Source organism: Oncorhynchus mykiss, chromosome 30 (genome assembly GCF_013265735.2).
Source record: "Oncorhynchus mykiss isolate Arlee chromosome 30, USDA_OmykA_1.1, whole genome shotgun sequence".
NCBI classification, from domain to species: Eukaryota; Metazoa; Chordata; class Actinopteri; order Salmoniformes; family Salmonidae; genus Oncorhynchus; species Oncorhynchus mykiss.
Genome location: NC_050570.1, coordinates 27,879,696 through 27,900,809, shown reverse-complemented (window position 1 = coordinate 27,900,809; position 21,114 = coordinate 27,879,696). Strand labels below are relative to the sequence as shown.

General features: G+C 47.5%; 1 protein-coding gene across 21 annotated transcripts in view; it reads left to right on the top strand.

Annotated features, from left to right (window-relative positions):
- LOC110521657 (protein furry homolog-like) overlaps nucleotides 1–21,114 on the top strand; it is a 90,975-nt gene that overhangs the window by 47,299 nt on the left and 22,562 nt on the right. For 16 of the 21 annotated variants that reach the window (XM_036968607.1, XM_021599383.2, XM_021599381.2 and 13 more), the window contains 35 exons: nucleotides 1,554–1,607; nucleotides 2,891–3,030; nucleotides 3,198–3,294; nucleotides 4,292–4,371; nucleotides 7,281–7,361; nucleotides 7,566–7,734; nucleotides 8,443–8,535; nucleotides 9,026–9,124; nucleotides 9,449–9,550; nucleotides 11,032–11,076; nucleotides 12,303–12,406; nucleotides 12,680–12,788; nucleotides 12,898–12,984; nucleotides 13,081–13,252; nucleotides 13,461–13,593; nucleotides 13,691–13,798; nucleotides 13,959–14,196; nucleotides 14,642–14,821; nucleotides 14,936–15,022; nucleotides 15,310–15,578; nucleotides 16,193–16,397; nucleotides 16,566–16,690; nucleotides 16,876–16,933; nucleotides 17,025–17,116; nucleotides 17,234–17,406; nucleotides 17,495–17,655; nucleotides 17,751–17,861; nucleotides 18,120–18,274; nucleotides 18,368–18,467; nucleotides 18,573–18,741; nucleotides 18,915–19,186; nucleotides 19,281–19,421; nucleotides 19,512–19,683; nucleotides 19,910–19,997; nucleotides 20,076–20,188. In XM_036968607.1, the coding sequence (XP_036824502.1) occupies nucleotides 1,554–1,607; nucleotides 2,891–3,030; nucleotides 3,198–3,294; nucleotides 4,292–4,371; nucleotides 7,281–7,361; nucleotides 7,566–7,734; nucleotides 8,443–8,535; nucleotides 9,026–9,124; nucleotides 9,449–9,550; nucleotides 11,032–11,076; nucleotides 12,303–12,406; nucleotides 12,680–12,788; nucleotides 12,898–12,984; nucleotides 13,081–13,252; nucleotides 13,461–13,593; nucleotides 13,691–13,798; nucleotides 13,959–14,196; nucleotides 14,642–14,821; nucleotides 14,936–15,022; nucleotides 15,310–15,578; nucleotides 16,193–16,397; nucleotides 16,566–16,690; nucleotides 16,876–16,933; nucleotides 17,025–17,116; nucleotides 17,234–17,406; nucleotides 17,495–17,655; nucleotides 17,751–17,861; nucleotides 18,120–18,274; nucleotides 18,368–18,467; nucleotides 18,573–18,741; nucleotides 18,915–19,186; nucleotides 19,281–19,421; nucleotides 19,512–19,683; nucleotides 19,910–19,997; nucleotides 20,076–20,188 (4,582 nt within the window). The remainder of the gene's footprint in view (nucleotides 1–1,553; nucleotides 1,608–2,890; nucleotides 3,031–3,197; nucleotides 3,295–4,291; nucleotides 4,372–7,280; nucleotides 7,362–7,565; nucleotides 7,735–8,442; nucleotides 8,536–9,025; nucleotides 9,125–9,448; nucleotides 9,551–11,031; nucleotides 11,077–12,302; nucleotides 12,407–12,679; nucleotides 12,789–12,897; nucleotides 12,985–13,080; nucleotides 13,253–13,460; nucleotides 13,594–13,690; nucleotides 13,799–13,958; nucleotides 14,197–14,641; nucleotides 14,822–14,935; nucleotides 15,023–15,309; nucleotides 15,579–16,192; nucleotides 16,398–16,565; nucleotides 16,691–16,875; nucleotides 16,934–17,024; nucleotides 17,117–17,233; nucleotides 17,407–17,494; nucleotides 17,656–17,750; nucleotides 17,862–18,119; nucleotides 18,275–18,367; nucleotides 18,468–18,572; nucleotides 18,742–18,914; nucleotides 19,187–19,280; nucleotides 19,422–19,511; nucleotides 19,684–19,909; nucleotides 19,998–20,075; nucleotides 20,189–21,114) is intronic. The other 5 variants (XM_021599370.2, XM_021599374.2, XM_021599379.2 and 2 more) reach the window with 2 other exon arrangements.

The following is a 21,114-nucleotide window of genomic DNA, read 5'->3' as shown; positions in this document are numbered from 1 at the left end:
CTTACGGACTCGGCAGAGGCGACGGTCAAGAGCCATACGTCCTCCGAAACACGACCTTGCCAAGCTGCACTGCTTCTTGACACCGCTCGCTTAACCTGGAAGCCAGCCGCACCAATGTGTCAGAGGAAACATCGTCCAGCTAGCGACTGAAGTCAGCTTGCAGGTGCCCAGCCCGCCACGAGTCGCTAGAGCGAGATGGGACAAGGAAATCCCGGCAGGCCAAACCCTCCCCTAACCCAGATGACGCTGGGCCAATTGTGCGCCGCCTCATGGGTCTCCCGGTCACAGCAGGCTGTGAGACAGCCTGGGTTCGAACCCTTTAGACCGCTGCGCCACTCGGGAGGCCCATTGAAGCAATATTCTGACCGATATTGCAATGTGCTTTTACCTTTCAGATCTACATAGGCTAGCCACTACAAATAGGGGAACTAACTGTTTATTTGAAATTAAGCAAAACGTTTAAGGCTATTCTCACTAGCCGTTAATCAGGCCGTGTCCTTAGTTTCTGCTACAGAGCAGTCCTTGGCTAAGGGCCAAAGAGGTTAAATGTCATTTTTCTAGTGACTGCTTAATGTTCAGTCTGTAAACAGACACATCCTTAAACTTGGAGGGGTTAATGTGTGTGATTTCTTCCTCTGTGTGTGTGAACGTCTAGAGTGTGAGAAATGAAGCACATTCCAATGTGCTTTCCCAGAATTGGAGCAATAACATTTTTCTAGGAATCTAGAGCTTTTTCTACCCGGATATCGAGACTCCGTGGGAGGTGTAATCCCATGCCTTAGCTAGGGGCTGGGAGGTGTGTGTGTGTTGGACACTCGACTGTTCTCCCCATTTAGCTCTTTTCATCTCTCTATTCATTTACCCGAGTGCTTCCCTCATTCTGCTGCCATCCCCTCTCTCTCACCCCTTCTTTCTCTCTCACCCCTTCATTCTCTCTCCCTGGTCCCTGGCTGGTGTGTTTGTCCAGTGGTCAGCTGGTAAATAGACTCGTGACTGTCTACTCAGGGGCTGCTAGGCTGGTAATGACCCCAGGCTGATGGCAGAGCTTGTTCACTGTCAATTGCTATACTCTATATCGGGGGGGGGCGCAGAGGGGCGCAAAGTACGGCCCAGGGCCGTGTCCTGCCTACCGGGCACTTCAATCTGACACGTGAGACACAAAAATAAACATTATATACACACAGACTGTGTATTTATTTTTTCTCTCCCCAATTTCATTGGTTCCAATTGTCCCATTGTTGCAACTCCCGTACGGACTCGGGAGAGGCGACGGTCGAGAGCCGCGCGTCCTCCGAAACACGACCCAGCCAAGCCGCGCTGCTTCTTGACACAATGCCCACTTAACCCGGAAGCCAGCCGCACCAATGTGTCAGAGGAAACACCGTACACATGGCGACCGTGTCAGCGCGCATTGTCTCATCTCCTGTTTCACCTGGCCCCACATCCAGGGGTCTGCTGGTATCAGTGACATAGGGGTCCTATTATGTTAGGAATCCATATTTGTCCTTTGCGAACTTGACTGACAGCCCTGTTTCTGTCTTTCTCTCCCTCAGGAGAAACTGTTGTCGCGATCCCTCCAAAGAGGGGAAGATGCGCAATTTGATCAGGTGAGTTCTAGTGTGTGTGTGTGTGTGTGTGTGTGTGTGTGTGTGCGTATGCATTATTACATAGTCTATCCCTCCCCCACCCTCCCATCCATACAGTAGTTGAATTCTCCAGCTCCACCCAATCAATCCCCACTCAGTGCCCCATGCATCCCTCATCTCCAACTGGTTCCTGCAGAACTCTGAACAATGGAGCTGCTGCGGAGTGCTTTGTTCAGCACAACACAAAGTCAATGAGGATATGGCGCTATAGATCCAGCTGCCTCCATTGTGACTGGGTGAGGGAGGGGGGGCATACAGGGAGGGGGAGGAGAGTGGGCACAGAATCGCTGTGTCATCCTCCGCAGTAAATCAGTGTCGGGCGCTGGAGTGTGTCCGCCTGGCGCCTGGAGGGCTCAGAGAGCAGTTGCATAACTCTCCCTCCCAGCATCCATCATCCAGCACCCTCAGCACACTGCCCCTCACAACATGCACTTAATTCAGGCACGCGCCATTCATTGTGCGGAAAGGTACGATTACGCGGCCCAGCTGCATATTGCCTGACTGTGAACACTACACACTTGACATACATAGGACTATGACTGCTCTGGTGCATGTTATAGAAGAACAACTGAGGATAATGTACCGTAAACCACGTACATTTATTGCGAGCATTATGGCTCTATACCCCTACCATTTTGTCTACCATGATGTTGATAAAAGATCCATGGTATGAGGTTGCAATTCACCCTCTGTTCGTTTAACATATTTGATCTGATGATCAAAGTGCTGAGGAGGTATTTCAGCCAGAGCCTGTTTGTTGGTCGGCCCTGACGTACTCGCTGTAGGGCCACTGCAGAGCCCTGTGCTGTGGCGGCTGCAGCGCCAGCTAGCCGCTCAATAGGATAGGACCTCACTGTGCTCGACACGTCAGCGAACAACGCACTCACAATCCCAGTCGATACATCCTGTTCTCTACTGTATGTCACCCAGTAATTACGTCATCTCCCCGCAATCCCTCTCCACTTCTCTCTTTCTAGATCCCTTTCCCTGCATCCTCCTTTCTCCTCACCTCAACTTACAGTGGAGCCTTTTCTCTGTGGTGGTAGAATGGGCTGTCTACATAAAATATAGCGCCTCTGTCTGTGTGTAATGATGTGTGTAATATTGGCGATGAAGCTGTCTGTTCCCGTGAAGATGTTTGTATTTATGTATTTTACTTTTTTTGTTGTACATTCTCATCCTCTGGTAAGCTATAATAACGTGTGTTGACTCTATTGTGAAGCGTCTGCGTGCTCTTCTCACAGTTAATAAGCTCTATGAGCTCCATAGCGGAACACTGTTTGCCCTCCCTGCTGCGCACACTGTTTGACTGGTACCGGCGGCAGAGTGGCACCGAGGATGAGTCGTATGAGTACAGGCCTCGCTCCAGCACCAAGTCCAAAGGGTACGATACTCCTGTTATCTGCTCATCCCTCTCTCCTGTCCTCCCCTCACTTCCTGCTCCTGAACAATCAACCTGTTTCTGGTAAGCGTGTTTAGTGTTATTCAGTCTGTCATAACCCTCTCCCTCTCTCTCTCTCCCCCTCGATTTATTACCCTCCCTCCCCATAGGGATGAACAGCATCGGGATAAAGACTACTTATTGGAGCGGAGGGATTTAGCCATAGATTTCATTTTCTGTTTAGTTTCAGTAGAAGTTTTAAAACAGGTAAGTCCTGTTTAACTTTACTTCTGTTTGTTTGTCTGTGCTGTTAGTCCTCTCCCAGCGTCCCGAGTGGCGCAGCGGTCTAAGGCACTGCATCGCAGCGCTTGATGCGTCATTAGACCTGGGTTCGATCCCAGGCTCTGTCACAACCGGCCGTGAGCGGGAATTCCCATTGGGCGGTGCAAAATTGGCCTGTGTCGTCCGGGTTAGGGGAGGATTTGTCCTGCGTCGTCCGGGTTAGGGGAGGGTTTGGCCTGCGTCGTCCGGGTTAGGGGAGGATTTGTCCTGCGTCGTCCGGGTTAGGGGAGGGTTTGGCCTGCGTCGTCCGGGTTAGGGGAGGGTTTGGCCTGCGTCGTCCGGGTTAGGGGAGGGTTTGGCCTGCGTCGTCCGGGTTAGGGGAGGGTTTGGCCCAGCGTCGTCCGGGTTAGGGGAGGGTTTGTCCTGCGTCGTCCGGGTTAGTGGAGGGTTTGGCTGTGGGGGCTTTACTTGGCTCATCGCGCTCTAACGACTCCTTGTGCCGGGCACCTGCAAGCTGACTTCAGTTGTCCCTTGAGCGGTTAATCCTCTGACACTTTGGTGCTCTGGTTTCTGGGTTAAGCGGGCGGGTGTTAGGAATCGTGATTTGGCGTGTCATGTTTTGAAGGACACATGACTCGACCTTCGCCTCTCCTTAGCCCGTTGGGGAGTTGCAGTGATGAGACAAGATCGCTATTGTAGATCACAAAATTGGGGAGAAAAAAAGGGGGTATAAAAATAAATGAGTCCTCTCCCTTAGTGTGGCCAAAGCATATCGAGCTGTCATCCTAAACTACACCATCTAGACCGACAGCAGACTAATCCAAACCACACGCTTAGACCATCAACCAGCCCCGACTGAGCATAGAGCTTGGTTGTCCTTGGCTACAACAGGGAGGAGAATGAATGTTAGCAAAGAGAGAGGGAGACAGCATGAAGTATCAATGTGCCTATTATGACTGGTGATTTAATGTTTGCGTCACAGATTCCTCTTCATCCCGTGCCAGACGCTTTAGTACATGAAGTTCTGAACCTGGCATTCAAGCACTTTAAACACAAAGAGGGGTAAGTGTAAACGACACACACACACACGCACACACCAGACCTGGGACGACTCTAGTTATAACTATCCTTTGTGATCAATTCAGGGGAACAAATAGTTACTTAGGAAGTGACTACAGCTATTTGAATACAGATCTGAGAAAGCAAGTACTTTTAAATATTTGAATACTGATCTCAGGAAGTGGTTGGTTTAAAAAAACATTTTTTTTATTTTTTAGAAACTATTGGATTGGCTGCCTTCAGCTAATGGCAGGGCTGTATCTGGAACTGTATGTTGAGGATAGAAATGGAATGATTTGTGCAAACACAATCTCCTGTACTATTCCAGTATACCGGACTTTGATCTACACATATTTGATACTTTGATCTACAGAATACATTTCTCAGACAATTCAGGAGATCTCCATTCTCCCGAATGTCCATTGCCCCAGGTTTACATTATCAGGTCAAGCCAACTATATTTTGTGGAGGGAAGAATAAATAAGTTGTGACGCTCAACTATTGTATGGCTCTTTCAACATGCCACTGAAAAGGTTAAAAGCTGCAATTCATTTGATGATACCTGAAAATACTGTAGAGTAATTCAAAGCCATTTGCAAACAGCAAGTTGAACCTCTTTGTCGAGCCGAGGGTAAGTGTTGTTTCAAGCACACACACAATACCATCTTTAAAGGGATAGTTTACTCGGAATACAGAGTAACATGATTTCCCACCGAACTCTGCTGTAGTTGATTCAACAAGGCCGTTTTGGGATATTTAGGTTCCTTCCGACACTCAATAGAAATATATTTTATTACTGTGAGCATTCTCCTAAACGTTTAACATGAAACTGTTCTTGTGCCTGTGTAATAAAACTGTAATTACTTTTGGCGCAACATTTTTATGAGCGTGTTATATAATACTTTCGTAGTAGCATTTTAATTGCGCGGCAATTAAAGTTTTTGTAACTACTGTACACAAGGAAGTTTCACATTTTAATGTCACATGCACAAGTACAGTGATATGCAAGGTGACTAGGCATCAGGATGTATGATAAACAGAGTAGCAGCAGCTTATAGTGTGTGTGTGTGTGTGTGTGTGTGTGTGGAGTCAGTGTAGAAGTATGTGCATACGTGTGTGTCTGCGCAAATTGTGGAGTGGGCATTTTGTATGTGAGGAGTATCGGTGTGCGTAGTATGTAAGACCCTGTGAGTGTGCATCGAGACGGTGCAAAAAATAAGAATAAAATACGAAGGTCAACTCCGATTGGCTACATAGACTTTCTGTTAGATATTAAGCAGTCTTATGGCTATGGGATTGAAGCTGTTCAGGAGCCTGTTGGTGTCAGACTTGATGCACCGATGGCGCTTGCTGTGCAGAAGCAGAGAGAACAGTCTATGGCTTGAGTAGTTGGAGTCTTGAACGGTTTTCTGGGCATCCTTTCAAAACCCCTGATGTAGAGGTCCTGGATGGCAGGGAGCTCTGCCCCATTTTGAGGATTTGTGGGCCCATGCCAAACCTTTTCAACCTCCTGAGGGAGAAGGCGCTGTCGCACCTTCACTGTGCGAGTGTATGACCATATTAAGTTCCTACTGATTTGGACACTGAGGAAATTGATGTTCTTGACTGACTTCACTACAGCTCCGTGGATGGGGACATTGTGGCATGAAGCCGTGGAGTTCTTGGGAACAGGCATGATGGTTGTCATCTTAAAACGTGGGGATTCTCTGAGAATGTGCCCTGGCATGCTACCAGGTGACTGTTCCCCATTCCATGGAATAACTCCATTATTATGTAACAACTTTGCTATGGTAATAATCACAAAGTTACAAAGAACTTAATGTCAAGTATTACTGTATTACCTGTCTCAGCCATTATGAAAATACATTTGTCAGTCATTTTGAAGCTGCAAAATTGGTCTACTCTAATGTTGAGGTGATTTGAATGTCCCTCGTGTTTAGTTCTAGGCTAAATAGGCTATATTAAGATGTATATCTAAGAGCCCTTAAAACCATGTGCTTATGATCCTTTTTTTCCCCGTAAAAAACCCAACTCATTTCCACTAACTTGTAGATATTGGTTCTTCATCAAATATTTTGTTGGTTTTCAATTGAATTGCATATATTCAAATATTTTCAAATGTTGCTTTGGTTTTCTGAGAGGTATTCAAAATAGTTTCAAATGTTATTTGTTTTTCGGAGACCTGTATTTGAATATCAAATCATTTTTGCCTTTTAGTTGTAACTATATAGACTAAATTCGACTACCTTGAGTATTTGAAAAGTTGGTATTTTCAAATAAATAAGTTACAGCTTTTTTCTGCCTAGGTCTGTCATATATATATATATACCAGCGGTGTTCACTCTGATCCTGCGAGGGCCGGAGCCTGCTGGTTTTCTGTTCTACCTGATAATTAATTGCACACACCTGTTTCCCAGGTCTAAATCAGTCCCTGCTTTGAGGGGAACAATGAAAAAACGCAATGGAACTGGCTTCGATGTCCACAGTTGAGTTGAGGGCTATATACAGTACAGTACTCTAAGTCCAACACAGATAATATTCCTGAGTGGTTTTGGCTCTGCAGGGCAGTGACTCATTACTCATTACTGTTTGGATAGACTGTTTTTATAACCCATGTGTGTGACTTTATGGCCTGTCCACATCATTGTCACTTACAGAAAACACAATCGCCACTTGTTAGACAAGTTGAGTAAACCGTCACTCAACTGTTTCAACCCTACATTATACAGCCACATGCCTCTGGTTTTTACAGAGATGACTGTTTGGGATGATATTTCCTTTAATAGTTATGTTTGTTCAGCTGCTTCTCACTGGTCTGTTTATGGGTCAGTGTCTTCGTACACCCATGTTAAAATATTACGAGAGCTACTTCTTTTTGTGTGGGTGGGTCAACGATGTCTTCTGATTGACAGGTACTCCGGCCCCAACACTGGCAATGTGCACATCATAGCAGACCTGTATGCGGAGGTCATCGGCGTTCTCACACAGTCAAAGTAAGCGTTTTCTCCTTGGTGTTTTTCCATGTTCAAGTCCTCTCAACACCGTCGAAATAACTGAACAGGTCACTCCTGTTTTATTCACATGCCACTTCTAAACTATATGTTAAAAATGCGCCAACTCCTTATGAAAGACTCAGTCCGTTGAATCAGAGGCTGAGTCAGACGCTAAATCGGTGTAATGTGCGTTGGTCGCTCCAGGTTCCAGGCGGTGCGTAAGAAGTTCATCACGGAGCTGAAGGAGCTGAGGCAGAAGGAGCAGAGCCCCTACGTGGTCCAGAGCATCATCAGCCTCATCATGGGCATGAAGTTCTTCAGGGTCAAGATGTACCCCGTGGAGGACTTCGAGGCCTCCTTCCAGTTCATGCAGGTCAGTTATCCTGGGTCAGGTTCATTTAGAGCACACCGTAGCAAACCGTACCAAGAAAAGAAGCGTTCCTCATTGGTTCAAGTTCAGGCATTCCTTCCCTGTTTCAAAACTTCAGTTTTTGGTGAATTCTACCCTGATGTGTCCAAGCAACAGGCGTTGATCTAATCTACTGGATGCCCAGACTGTACGGTACTGTATGTCTGATTGTGTCCGAGTGGCTCCGTATGCTCGACTGATGGCTCTCAGCGGAACCACTGTACACCCATTAGAGGTTTTACTGCAGCCCTTTTGTTGGGACTCAGCAGCTCTCGGTAGCAGAGCCTCATAAAGCCAGAGTAACGATCAGATAGCAGATCATTGTGCCAAGAGGAGTGTGTGCGTTGTAGGCCCAGCCAAGAGCACTGAACGGAGCAATGCCTTGTCGTTAAGCTCAATACGGCAGCAAAAATCTTGCTCAATATGCTCCCCTCGAAACGAGCCCTGATTTTTCCAGCGTGTTAATGGAATATGTTGGGTAATATGCAGAGATTTGGGGGTTCTAGGCTGGCTTTCATCAGCTGATGTAAGAAGGGCTTTATAAATACATTTTGATTCTGCCCATATGCGAGAATCCGTTGCACTGTCTTGGTTTTATGTGTCTAATGGGTTTGTTGATCTGTCACACTGTTTGTCCTCATCCATGTTGGTATGGCTCGGTGTGTTCCTCAGGAGTGTGCCCAGTATTTCCTGGAGGTGAAGGATAAGGACATAAAGCATGCATTGGCTGGCCTCTTTGTTGAGATCCTCATCCCTGTTGCTGCTGTGAGTACCAACCAGACAACATAATACAAAACATGGGAAAACCCCACATTCCACAGATAGATTCCACTGTGTTAGTTACCATAGAAAGCACATTAGATTGGCTGTAATGTCATTGGCTGCATCTGAAATTGCACACTATTCCCTAAGTGTGGGCCCTGGTGAAAAGTAGTACAGAATTATTATTTTTTTTCACCTTTTATTTAACCAGGTAGGCCAGTTGAGGACAAGTTCTCATTTGCAACTGCGACCTGGCCAAATAAAGCAAAGCAGGGCAACACAAACAACAGCACAGAGTTACACATGGAATAAACAAACATTCAGTCAATAATACAATAGAAAAAGTCTATACACAGTGTGTGCAAATGAGGTAGGATAAGGGAGGTAAGGCAATAAATGGGCCGTAGTGGCGACTATAAAGGGAATAGGTTATCATTTTGGTCGCACGTATTAATTGAATGAGCTGTGGTGACCCCTTCCTCCCTCCCTGCAGGCGGTGAAGAATGAAGTCAACGTGCCATGCCTCAAGAACTTTGTGGAGATGCTCTACCAGACAACCTTTGACCTTAGCTCCAGGAAGAAGCACTCTTTGGTAACGTCAACTCTTCCCTCCCACTCCTCTCTCCCGTCTCTTTTCCCTCTCTCTTTTTTTATTACGTCAACTTGTTAACTTTCGTCTCCCTCACTTTCCCCATTTCCCACCTCACTTTCCCCATTTCCCACCTCACTTTCCCCATTTCCCACCTCACTTTCCCCATTTCCCCCCTCACTTTCCCCATTTCCCCCCTCACTTTCCCCATTTCCCCCCTCACTTTCCCGCATTTCCCCCATCACTTTCCCCCATTTCCCCCCTCTCTTTTCCCCCATTTCCCCCCCCCCCCCCTCTCTTTTCCCCCATTCCCTCCCTCTCTTTTAGGCTCTGTATCCTCTGGTGACGTGCCTGCTGTGTGTCAGTCAGAAGCAGTTCTTCCTCAATAACTGGCACATCTTCCTCACAAACTGCCTCTCGCACCTGAAGGTAAACGACACAATCAGCTCAAGCATGTACCTGACAGAGTTACTGGCCTATAAAGGACTCTGAAAAGAAATGCAAACGTCCATGCCAATTTCACATTTGAATAGGACGCTTTCTGTTTTATCTTTAAAGACTGCGGCTTCCCTAATGTTTGAAGTTCACTGGGACATGTCATTGAGTGTTATTTTTGAAAGACTGTATAATGAAAATAGATTTATCTCCCTTTAGCTGTATTATGTGCTATGAACCTGAAATGTTTGTTGCGTACCGAGTTCTGTCATGTGTTACTGTTACCATGACTGAAACCGTGTTGCTCTAGCAGAATGTTCTTTAGCCCAGGTAAGTTGTTAATTGTCATAGTGAGATGTTAGCCATCCCCCACACATCAGAAATGGATCTGAGGTGTTTTGGGGTTGAAGGGTGTGCCTTAATAATCATATCTTCCTCCTACCCTGTCCGACAACCCCTTCCAAACCAATCACGCCAATCAATTGTGCTCCTCTCCTGTACCGTACCTCAAGCCAATCCAGCCCAGATTTGACTGTGTTGTGTGACTGTCTCCTCGCTTCTCAACTCTGAATAGATTCCCTTGTGGCGATTCATTCCCTCTGATTTCATGGTGGACATGTGCTTTAATTCCCTTTGCTCCTGATGACTCTGTTGTTGAACTGACTCTCTATAATCACAGTCAGGTGGTGATTCAGTTGCTTTTGATATCCTGTGAAAGATTAGATTCTCTTTGATTACGTAGTTTTACTGAACCTGGTGATTTTAGATTACATCAGCACCAAATGGACTCATCTCCCTTCTTTTTGTGGTGGAACCTTGAGTCTCTGGCGGAGATTTGTTTGGGAATGAGTGATTATTTAGCTCCTATTGTCCACTGGGCCATTTGAACCCTGTCCTTGTTCTCACATCACTCCAGATCAAATGCTGATTCCGATTTGATTCAGTTTAGTGCCTTACCTTGTTTTGGAGAGCAAGAATCAATCCGATTTTGTCGGTGTCCGTTCACTGTCCCTCTCCTCACGCCATCTGTCCACACCTTCTTCAGCCCTGCTTTGTGTGTGTGTTCTCTTCCCTGTCAATTTGATTTGCCATCTATTGCACATCTTTCATCTCTTCACTTTCACAAAGTATGGAATATAAGATCATGCTACATGTCAAAATGTAAAAAAACAATATAATATTGTCTAGTGTATCTTTGCACTCTTTCTATACGACAATATTGATGGATATTTGTGTTTTGACATATTACTGCTTTTGCATTTCATACTTTGCATCTCACTTCTGTGTCTAATATGAGACTGACTCAAGTCGATAGGAGGCAGTTAGTTGGTAGTGGGGGTTTTTAGTCAAACTTCTCATTTTTGTGTTTCTATTATATTTTGCTCTGTTCTCTTTCTAACCTGCATGTCTCCCTCCCCCTCATCCTCACACGCCATGTCTCCTGTCGTTTTGGCTCACATTTTCACTCGCTCCAGATACCATCTAACAACAGCATCCGAAAGCAGATTGAGACACTGCAGGTGAGTTTGTCTGGTGGCATGACCACACCCCCCCCCCCCCCCCCCCCCCCCCCCACCCACCTCCGACAGGTCACCTGACCCTGTCCTGACCCCCTGGAGGACAGAGGGGATGCACCTCCTTAGCCGGGGGCAACAATGCGCTGGACACTGAAAGTCCTCTTAAAGTGGAACTTACTGAGAGAAAAGATTACACAGAAAATAGTGGTTGGACACTTGGCTCTTTATCGCAAATTGTTTGAAACGCAATGATGGCTTTGACTTCATCAGTGGTTTATGGCTTTGCTGTTTTCTATGTATAGTAGTGGTTAGAGCATCATCCTGGTGACGTCAATCGAGCGGACTGCATCATACCAATGTGTCGCTAACCCATTCTCAGAGACCTACCTTACTCTTTGAGGGGTGTTACGAAGCCAGCTACCTGGAAGGGGTAGTTGGTAGATCTGAGGACTAACCAGATGGATTTTGTAGTCTCGGTTTGGAGACTCGTAGGGTCCTGCATCATTTTGTTTGTTCTATTAGCGTTTGTGAGAGGCTGTCTCTCATTACACCCAATTCTATTATCTCTGTGGCGTTGCCGTGCGGCTGTGTGAAGCACCCTTGCAGCTCCATGGCCCACTGAAGGGTTGGAAAGGTCATTTTAGTACCCTTGAAAGAATCCTTTGTATGATTGTCCACTGTGTTGATGTTGGAGGAGGGTATGTTGCGTGCCTGGGTTTGATTCGACAGCACTGTGTACTTGTGTTTTTACTCACCGTTTTTTATTTTTGTTTTTGTGAACGCTCAGCTGTACAAACATTCCCCGGGGTTCAGAACATCAGAAACTACCGCTAGCATAACACGCTGTACTACATCTATATATAGACGGGCTCACTCTGGCACAGGCTTCTTTTACGACAAGCTGAAATCTTTTCAAGAATCTCGTACATCGGTCGTTTTTATATGAGAGGATTCCTAAATGTAATTGGTGTGTGACGGATGTATGAATCGGACAGGCCGTTAGATCTGAAGGCGGACCTCGTTATCCAATCACAGATACGACTTGCCGCGAGTCATATCCATCACTGGGGCATCTCGAAACATTTTACTCTAAATGAGACATGAAACACGCTGTATAAATTGTCTCATTCAGTACAGTAGGTCAAAGGGATGGTTTGTGCTCCACACCGGACTTCCCGGAGGAGGCAGTTGTTCTAAATGTTCCCTCTCTGTCCCTTTTTTTTTTATAGAACAAAGACCCCAAAATGTCCCGTGTGGCGCTGGAGTCCCTCTACAGACTGCTGTGGGTCTACATCATCAGGATCAAGTGTGAGAGCAACACCGTCACGCAGAGGTCAGTACCAGCCCGGCCCAGAGAGACGGGTCAGGGCCCACACACTCACCCTGTTGGCCCATGACCACGCTATCTCTGTGTGAACAGACACTGTCAAATGAAAGTCACCCAGACCAGCACCTAAATCACCATATTACAACAAATAAATGCCCACTCCTTCTACAGAAGCAGAACTAGAATCCCATCTACACTCAGAACTGGTCTAGTCTACAGTCTCCTTGGTGAACATCTCCAGTTGAATAATCCCTTTAATGCTGTCCTGTTTCCCTGCAGCCGGCTGCTCAGCATCGTTTCAGCACTTTTCCCCAAAGGTTCCCGTAGTGTGGTGCCGAGGGACACGCCCCTCAACATCTTTGTCAAGATCATCCAGTTCATAGCTCAGGTTTGTCTTATGAGGTCATGCTGGAGCAGTTCTTCCTGTATAATTCTGCTAATGGCTTGAATGTTATCTGTGATTAGTGATTATTGGTCTTTTGTGGCTCATTTCACAGGAAAGGCTTGACTTTGCTATGAAGGAGATAATTTATGACCTCCTGTGTGTGGGGAAATCTCACAAGACCTTCACCATCAATCCAGAGGTAAGCGATGGCCGAGAGACGACAGTCATTTTCCAATCATACTCGCTGTGATTATACTCTTCAATCTCTGACTGTTCCTTTCTCCCTCTCTCTCAGAGGATGAATATTGGCCTGAGGGCCTTCCTGGTGATAGCTGACAGTCTGCAGCAGAAGGACGGGGAGCCGCCCATGCCCACCACAGGGGTCATCATGCCCTCAGGAAACACTCTGCGGGTCAAAAAGATCTTCCTTGCCACCACCCTCACTGACGAGGAGGCCAAGGTCATCGGTAGGTCAACATCTCTGAGCTCCACCCTGGTCACTACAGGACAGTATGACTCGGCTATGACTCAGGGACTATGGACCAAAGTCATATGGACCAAACCCTTGATCATTGTACACTGTCCCTGCCGAATACATTTCTCAAATAAATTCTTATGGGAGTGGGTCATTTTAAGGTTAAGTTTGTGTACAGTGTAATGACTGTGTGTTTGTAGGCATGTCGCTGTACTACCCAGCAGTGAGAAAGGCCCTGGACAACATCCTGCGTCACCTGGACAAGGAGGTGGGGCGCTCCATGAGCATGACCAACGTCCAGATGTCCAATAAGGAGCCTGAGGACATGATTACGTAAGGGCCTCTCTGACTTAAAACATATGTGGCCCATAACGTGTGTTTTTTACTATGTGTGTGTCCTTTACGTGTGTGTGTGTGTGTTATGTTGCAGGGGGGAGAGGAAGCCAAAGATCGATCTGTTCCGTACGTGTGTGGCGGCCATCCCCAGGCTGATCCCGGACGGCATGAGCAGACAGGACCTGATCGAGCTGCTGGCTAAGTAAAGGACCCCACTCCTTCGCATGCGCCACCTCTGTCTGGGACTAATTGATCAACAGAGCAATGGGGCTTTTTATTTTGCCAAAGCTGTGCCTTCAAAAGCTCTGTTTGTGATCCCATTTTGACCTCTGTCTGACCCATGCGTCCTGTCCTCTCTCCAGGCTGACCATCCACATGGACGAGGAGCTGCGCGGCCTGGCATTCACCACCCTGCAGGCCCTGATGCTGGACTTCCCAGAGTGGAGGGAGGACGTGCTCTCTGGCTTCGTCTACTTCGTGGTGCGCGAGGTCACCGATGTCCACCCCACGCTGCTGGACAACGCCGTCAAGATGCTGCTGCAGCTCATCAGCCAGTGGAGGCAGGCCGTCCAGACCAGCAACAAGACCCACGAGGCACAGGTGGGTGGAGAGTGGATAGCTCTCATTTTGTCCGGTTGTGGTCAACGCTGTGTGTTTTACATGTGCGTAACGCCGTACAAGGACAGAGGCTCAAACTTCTTGCTCTGTACTGTAGTAGTAGGATTATTTAAGCAATAATGCCAGAGAGGGTGTGGTATATCGCCAATATATCACGGCTAAGGGCTGTTCTTAGGCACAACGCAACGTGGACATTCCTTAGCCATGGCCACATATCACAAACCCCCAAGGTGCCTTATTGCTATTATAAACTGGTTACCAATGTAATTAGAGCAGTAAAAATAATGTTTTGTCATACCAGTGGTTTACAGTCTGATATATCATGGCTGTTAGCCAATCAGCATTCAGGGCTCGAACCACCCCGTTTATATTGTGTATTTTGAATTGGGTTTGTGTGATAAAGTAACCCTGTCTGTGTGTGCTCCAGCAGGGCCCTGGAAGCGGGCCGTCTCTGCCCCTGGAGCGCTCTCCTCTGTGGGGGGTGCTGCACGTGGCGGAGGGCCTGGCACTGGTGGTTCTGTGCAGCTGCCGTCCCGCCACGCGCAGGCTGGCTGTTAATATCCTCAAAGAGGTCCGAGCCCTGCACACTGCTCTGGGCATCGCCAAGGTAACTCCCAACTCAGACTGAGATGGGGTTGTGAAAGTGACTCAAATAATGAGAAAGTAACCTCAGTTAAGATGCAAGAGACTTACATTCACTGTTTCTGCCTGTCTTTTTCAGGGAGATGAGGAGTTGGCCATAGATGTGATGGACAGGCTAAGTGCGTCTGTGCTGGAGAGCTTCATCCATCTCACAGGAGCTGACCAGGTACGAATTGCAAAGCTGTTGTGTAACACACACACATGATTTTGATTTAACTAGGCAAGTCAATTAAGAACAAATTCTTATTTACAATGACTGCCTACCAAGAGGCAAAAGGCCACCTACGGGGGCTGGGATTCAAAATAATAATGTAGGACAAAACACACATCACGATAAGAGACTACGTAAAGAGAGACCTAGGACAACGCATGGCAGCAACACATGACAACAACATGGCAGCAGCACAACATGGTACATACACCCTGACCCTCATCCTCCCCTCTCCCCTGCAGACCAACCTGCTATATTGTCCCAGCGGTATCGACCTGCAGACGCTGGCAGAATGGAACTCGTCTCCCATCAGCCACCAGTTTGACGTGGTCAGCCCATCGCACATCTGGGTGTTTGCCCACGTGACGCAGGGCCAAGATCCCTGGGTCATCAGCCTGTCCAGCTACCTGCGCCAAGAGCACCTGCCCAAGCACTGCCCCACCGCACTCAACTACGCCGGGATGTTCGCCTACACGCGCCTGCAGCTGCTCTCTCCGCAAGTGGACATCAAGTATGTCTCTCCAGGCCTTTACTCTTGTCAATGTGGTTCTCTTGGGTGCATGTACACGTTTACATTTGAGGTTGTAAAAAGCCACTTAGAATTGATGATGTTGCAGTCCGCGCACTAGAGGGCTGAGTGACGTCACCCTGTCTCGTGTACGGTGTCCATACGGTCTACACCGTCACTGGAGACTCTGCGAGTGGCTGTGGATGACTTCATCCTAATATATCCCTCAGCTGTGTATACGTATGTGAGCCCCGTGAGGAGGAGAGTTGGCGCCTGTCTTTCTACTGTGTTGTATGTCTGTGACACACATGGAAATTATTTCAGTAATATTGTAAATCAGTCCCTCCAGGATTCCAAGATTCTGCGACTTCCCTGCATATTATGCTATGGCTTGCAGATTTGACCAATCACCTCACTATTTCCACGTAAAGCACTCAAAGTGTAGCAATATTATCATATTAAACTTACCCATCAGCGGAGTACAAAAAGAGGACTTGCAATTTCAACCAATCCCAGCAACAAAAAATATATATATATATATATATATATATATATATACATACACACACACCACCTGCCTGTTATTAATATTTTACCTTTGTCCTCTGCCCCTGCAGCAGCCCTATAAATGCTAAGAAGCTGAACAGCCTGAGCAGCAGTAGTGACTCGTACGTGGGGCTGTGGAGGAACTACCTGATCCTCTGTTGTAGCTCCGCCACTTCCTCCCCCAACTCCTCCTCCTCCACCTCTGGCTCCGTCCGCTGCTCCCCGCCTGAGACGCTGGCGTCGACGCCGGACAGTGGCTACAGCTACGACTCTAAGGTCAGAGGGCATGACCTATACATTTTTTTTTCTCTACATGTTTTACTTGAGTGCTGTCAGTGTGATAATGCCTATTCCAAGTTGAAAAAACGCCATCTCTATCCTTTTAGTTAGATATTGAAAAATCATTACTTTTCATATTGATTTCTGATCTTTGTGTGTGTCCAGATTATTGGCACTCCGTCCCCCTCATCCCTGTTCAAACACGTTGTACCGATGATGCGCTCTGAGAGCATGGACATCACAGAGTCACTCGTCCTGGGGCTTGGCAGGACCAACCCCATGGCCTTCAGGTGAGGGAGCCACCCTGTACGTCGACCTGTGGCTGACAGTCATGTTTCAGTTGCCTGTGTTGGAATTTTCATGTTTGAATATATAGTAGTGTGTGTGTTATTTGGTTAGTAGGCACAGAATGTAGTGAGTGAGTTTGTACAAGCGTTTTCCCGGTAGTTTTCCTTACTTCTATTCCGTCTTCCAGAGATCTGATAGAGGAACTGAACCCCATCATTAAGGAGGCTCTGGAGAGGAGACCTGAGGTGGGTGCAGCTCACTGACCCTCACATCTCCATGTATCTAACATAACACTGTACTACCTACTCAGTACGGGTTCTGCTCATCTTGTTGCAGAACATGAAGCGACGTAGGCGCCGTGACATCCTGAGGGTCCAGCTGGTCCGGATCTTTGAGCTGCTGGCCGACGCTGGCGTCGTCAGTCAGACGTGAGTGGAAGCCAGAACAGAACCATTACATATAAATACACACGTAGTTATAGAATATAGAATCATGCACCGTCCATCTTTTGACTCCACTGACCCCTGTACTGTGTGTGTGTGCAGTGGGAGTGGCGGTCTGGACGGGGAGAGTCACTCTCTGAACTCGACACTGTTGGAGTATGTGGATCTGACGAGACAGCTGCTGGAGGCTGAGAACGACAAAGACTCAGACACACTGAAGGACATCCGCTGTCACTTCAGCGCTCTAGTGGCTAACATCATTCAGAACGTCCCAGGTACTACACACACACACACTATAAAGTGTAAAATGTTGTATATGTGTGTTTTGTGAGTGGCTATTTGACATCTGCGTATTCCCACCAGTGCACCAGAGGAGGACCATCTTCCCCCAGCAGTCTCTGAGACACAGTCTGTTCATGTTGTTCAGCCACTGGGCGGGTCCCTTCAGCATCATGTTCACCCCACTAGACCGGTACAGCGACCGCAACATGCAGATCAACCGACACCAGTACTGTGCTCTCAAGGTACAACCAGCTGTTCACACGCAAGACTATCACTGAGATCCCACTCTGTAAACACGTCATGACGGGGTAAATGTTTGTCTACTGCGTGTCTGCAGGCCATGTCGGCAGTGTTGTGCTGTGGTCCAGTGGCTGATAACGTTGGCCTCTCCTCTGACGGTTATCTCTACAAGTGGCTGGACAACATCCTGGACTCTCAGGACAGGAAGGTAAGAGAAGAGCCCTTCTGCACTACAGCCTCACTGCTGGGCTTAAACTATTCCTTGATTACCACCAGCTGTCTGTCATCGGCACTGATATGATCGCCAAACAGGATAAGGCTAAACTTTCACGGGTTCAATTACTTTGAGTGGTACGGATGAAGGGAAGGAAATAGCTTGACTCTTAAGGTGCAGCGGTGAGTGTATATGGAGGGCTTGTGCTGATGGTCCCTCTGATAGTCTGTTTCTCTGTGTGTGTCCCTGCAGGTGCACCAGTTGGGCTGTGAGGCGGTGATGCTGCTGTTGGAGCTGAACCCAGACCAGAGTAACCTGATGTTCTGGGCTGTCGACCGCTGTTACACTGGCTCACGCCGCGTGGCTGCCGGCTGCTTCAGGGCCATCGCCAACGTCTTTCACAACAGGCATGTCGGCCATTTTATAGTGTGTGTGTGTTTCTGTGTATTAACTCTGTAATCCATAATGTGTTAATATGATTGATATCGTGTGGTCTACAGGGATTACCAGTTTGACACTGTGGTGCTGCTGAATCTGATCTTGTTCAAGTCTGCTGATTCATCCAGAGATATCTATGAGGTGGCCATGCAGCTGCTGCAGGTTGGTTTGCCACCATCCAGGCCACATACTGGATCTATTTGGGAAAAATCCAGTATTTTTTACATGTACTTAATGTGATTTTTCTGTGCGTGTTCTGTTCCCCAGATCTTGGAGCCCAAGCTCTTCCGTTACGCTCACAAACTGGAGATCCAGAGAACAGATGGGATCCTGAGCCCTCCCTCCCCGCTGCCACACCTCTACTCTGTCTCCTACTACCAGCTGTCTGAGGAGCTGGCCAGGACATACCCAGAGCTAACCCTGCCCATCTTCTCAGGTCTGCACCGTTACATCACACACCATCCTACACTCTTCTGTCTCAAAGGACACCCTGGTTAATGTAGTGCTCTTTAAAAGGAAATGGCCGGTCATTCGAGATGCGTAGCTTTGGCGTTTGACACATAGATTTGAGTCTTATCGGTGCGGCGACTGTGCCGTTTCCTTCCCCAGAGGTGAGCCAGCGTATCCAGACAGCACACCCTGGTGGTCGCCAGGTGATGCTGCACTACCTCCTGCCCTGGATGAACAACGTGGAGCTGGTGGACTTCAAGCCGTCGCCACGGCGACAGGAACCCCCAGTCTGTGAGGAGGAGGAGGAGGAGGAGGCCCACGAGCGCGACATGATGATGGTCAACAGCCGGCGCTGGCTCAGAGGGGAGGGCTGGGGCTCCCCACACGCCACCACCATGGTGCTCAACAACCTCATGTTCATGACCGCCAAGGTATGACCGCGACCTGACCACACACAGGCATTACGTTGTCTGCTGCTGATAAATGATAGTGTTTGTTTGAACTGTGTTTCGCTTGTGTATACAGTACGGGGATGAGTTTGCGTGGTCAGAGATAGAGAACGTGTGGACCACGCTGGCCGACAGCTGGCCAAAGAACCTGAAGATCATCCTGCACTTCCTCATCAGCATGTCAGGGGTCAACAGTGAGCCCAGCCTCTTGCCCTATGTAAGTCCAGTTTACACACAGTGTCCTCTCTCCCTCACACCTCCCATATTCGGTCATCTTAAATGTTTGTTAAAACGTGTGTGTCGTCAGGTGAAGCGGGTGGTGGTGTACCTGGGCAGGGATAAGACTATGCAGCTGCTGGAGGAGCTGATGTGTGAGCTGGACCTGACAGACCCAGTGAGCTCTGCTGTCACTCACATGGACAACCCTCCCTACTACCGCATCACCTCTAGCTACAAGATCCCCTCCGTCACCTCAGCAGGTATATAATCACACGGTCTTCTATACATGTCCCTCTACGTTATATCCCCACTGTCCTGGTATATGAAACACAGATGCTTGATGTTTCTATGTTACATATTCTCCCATCTGCTCCCTCATGGACTGTTGGACTGTATGAAGGACTGTCATAATGACATTGTCTGTCATGTACCTCATGAACTTTGTTGTCATAGTTTCTAGATGTCTATCCCCATCTCTGTCCACAGGAACCAACTCCAGCAGTAACACCATGGTGCCAGGAACCGACGCTCACCATGACAGCAGCAAGAATAAAGACTCCAACATGGATGACGGGTATGAGATCACACACTAACACACACACACACCGAGACACTCCCAGTAAGACTACAGCTGTCTCTCTGTTGTCTGCAGTTCCACCCATCTGGACATCTACAGCGGTCTGAACAGCAACCTGAACCGTCAGCACCACCGCCTGGAGTCTCGTTACAGCAGCAGCTCTGGAGGATCCTATGAGGAGGAGAAGAGTAAGAGACAGCCATACTACTCTATGCTTTATGTACGGTTGATGTCAAAAGTTTACATACACTTAGGTTGGAGTCATTAAAACTCGTTTTTCAACCACTCCACAAATGTCTTGTTAACAAACTATAGTTTTGGCAAGTCGGTGCATGACACAAGTAATTTTTCCAACAATTGTTTACTGACAGATTATTTCACTTACAATTCACTGTATCACAATTCCAGGGGGTCAGAAGTTGACTGTGCCTTTAAACAGCTTGGAAAATTCCAGAAAATGATGTCATGGCTTTAGAAGCTTCTGATAGGCTAATTGACATCATTTGAGTCAATTTTTGAGTCAATTGGAGGTGTACATGTGTATGTATTTCAAGGCCTACCTTCAAACTCAGTGCCTCCTTGCTTGACATCATGGGAAAATCAAAAGAAATCAACCAAGACCTCAGAAAAAAAATGGTGGCCCTCCACAAGTCTGGTTCAGCCTTGGGAGCAATTTCCAAATGCCTGAAGGTACCACGTTCATCTTTACAAACAATAGTACGCAAGTATAAGCACCATGGGACCACGCAGGGGTCATACCGCTCAGGAAGGAGACGTGTTCTGTCTCCTAGAGATGAACGTATTTTGGTGAGAAAAGTGTAAATCATTCCCAGAACAACAACACAAGACCTTGTGAAGATGCTGGAGGAAACCGGTACAAAAGTATCTATATCCACAGTAAAACAAGTCCTATATCGACATAACCTGAAAGGCCGCTCAGCAAGGAAGAAGCCACTGCTCCAAAACCACCATTAAAAAGCCAGACTACGGTTCACAACTGCACATGGGGACAAGCTCATACTTTTTTGGAGAAATGTCCTCTGGTCTGATGAAACAAAAATGGAACTGTTTGGGCATAATTACCATCATTATGTTTGGAGGAAAATCGGGAGGC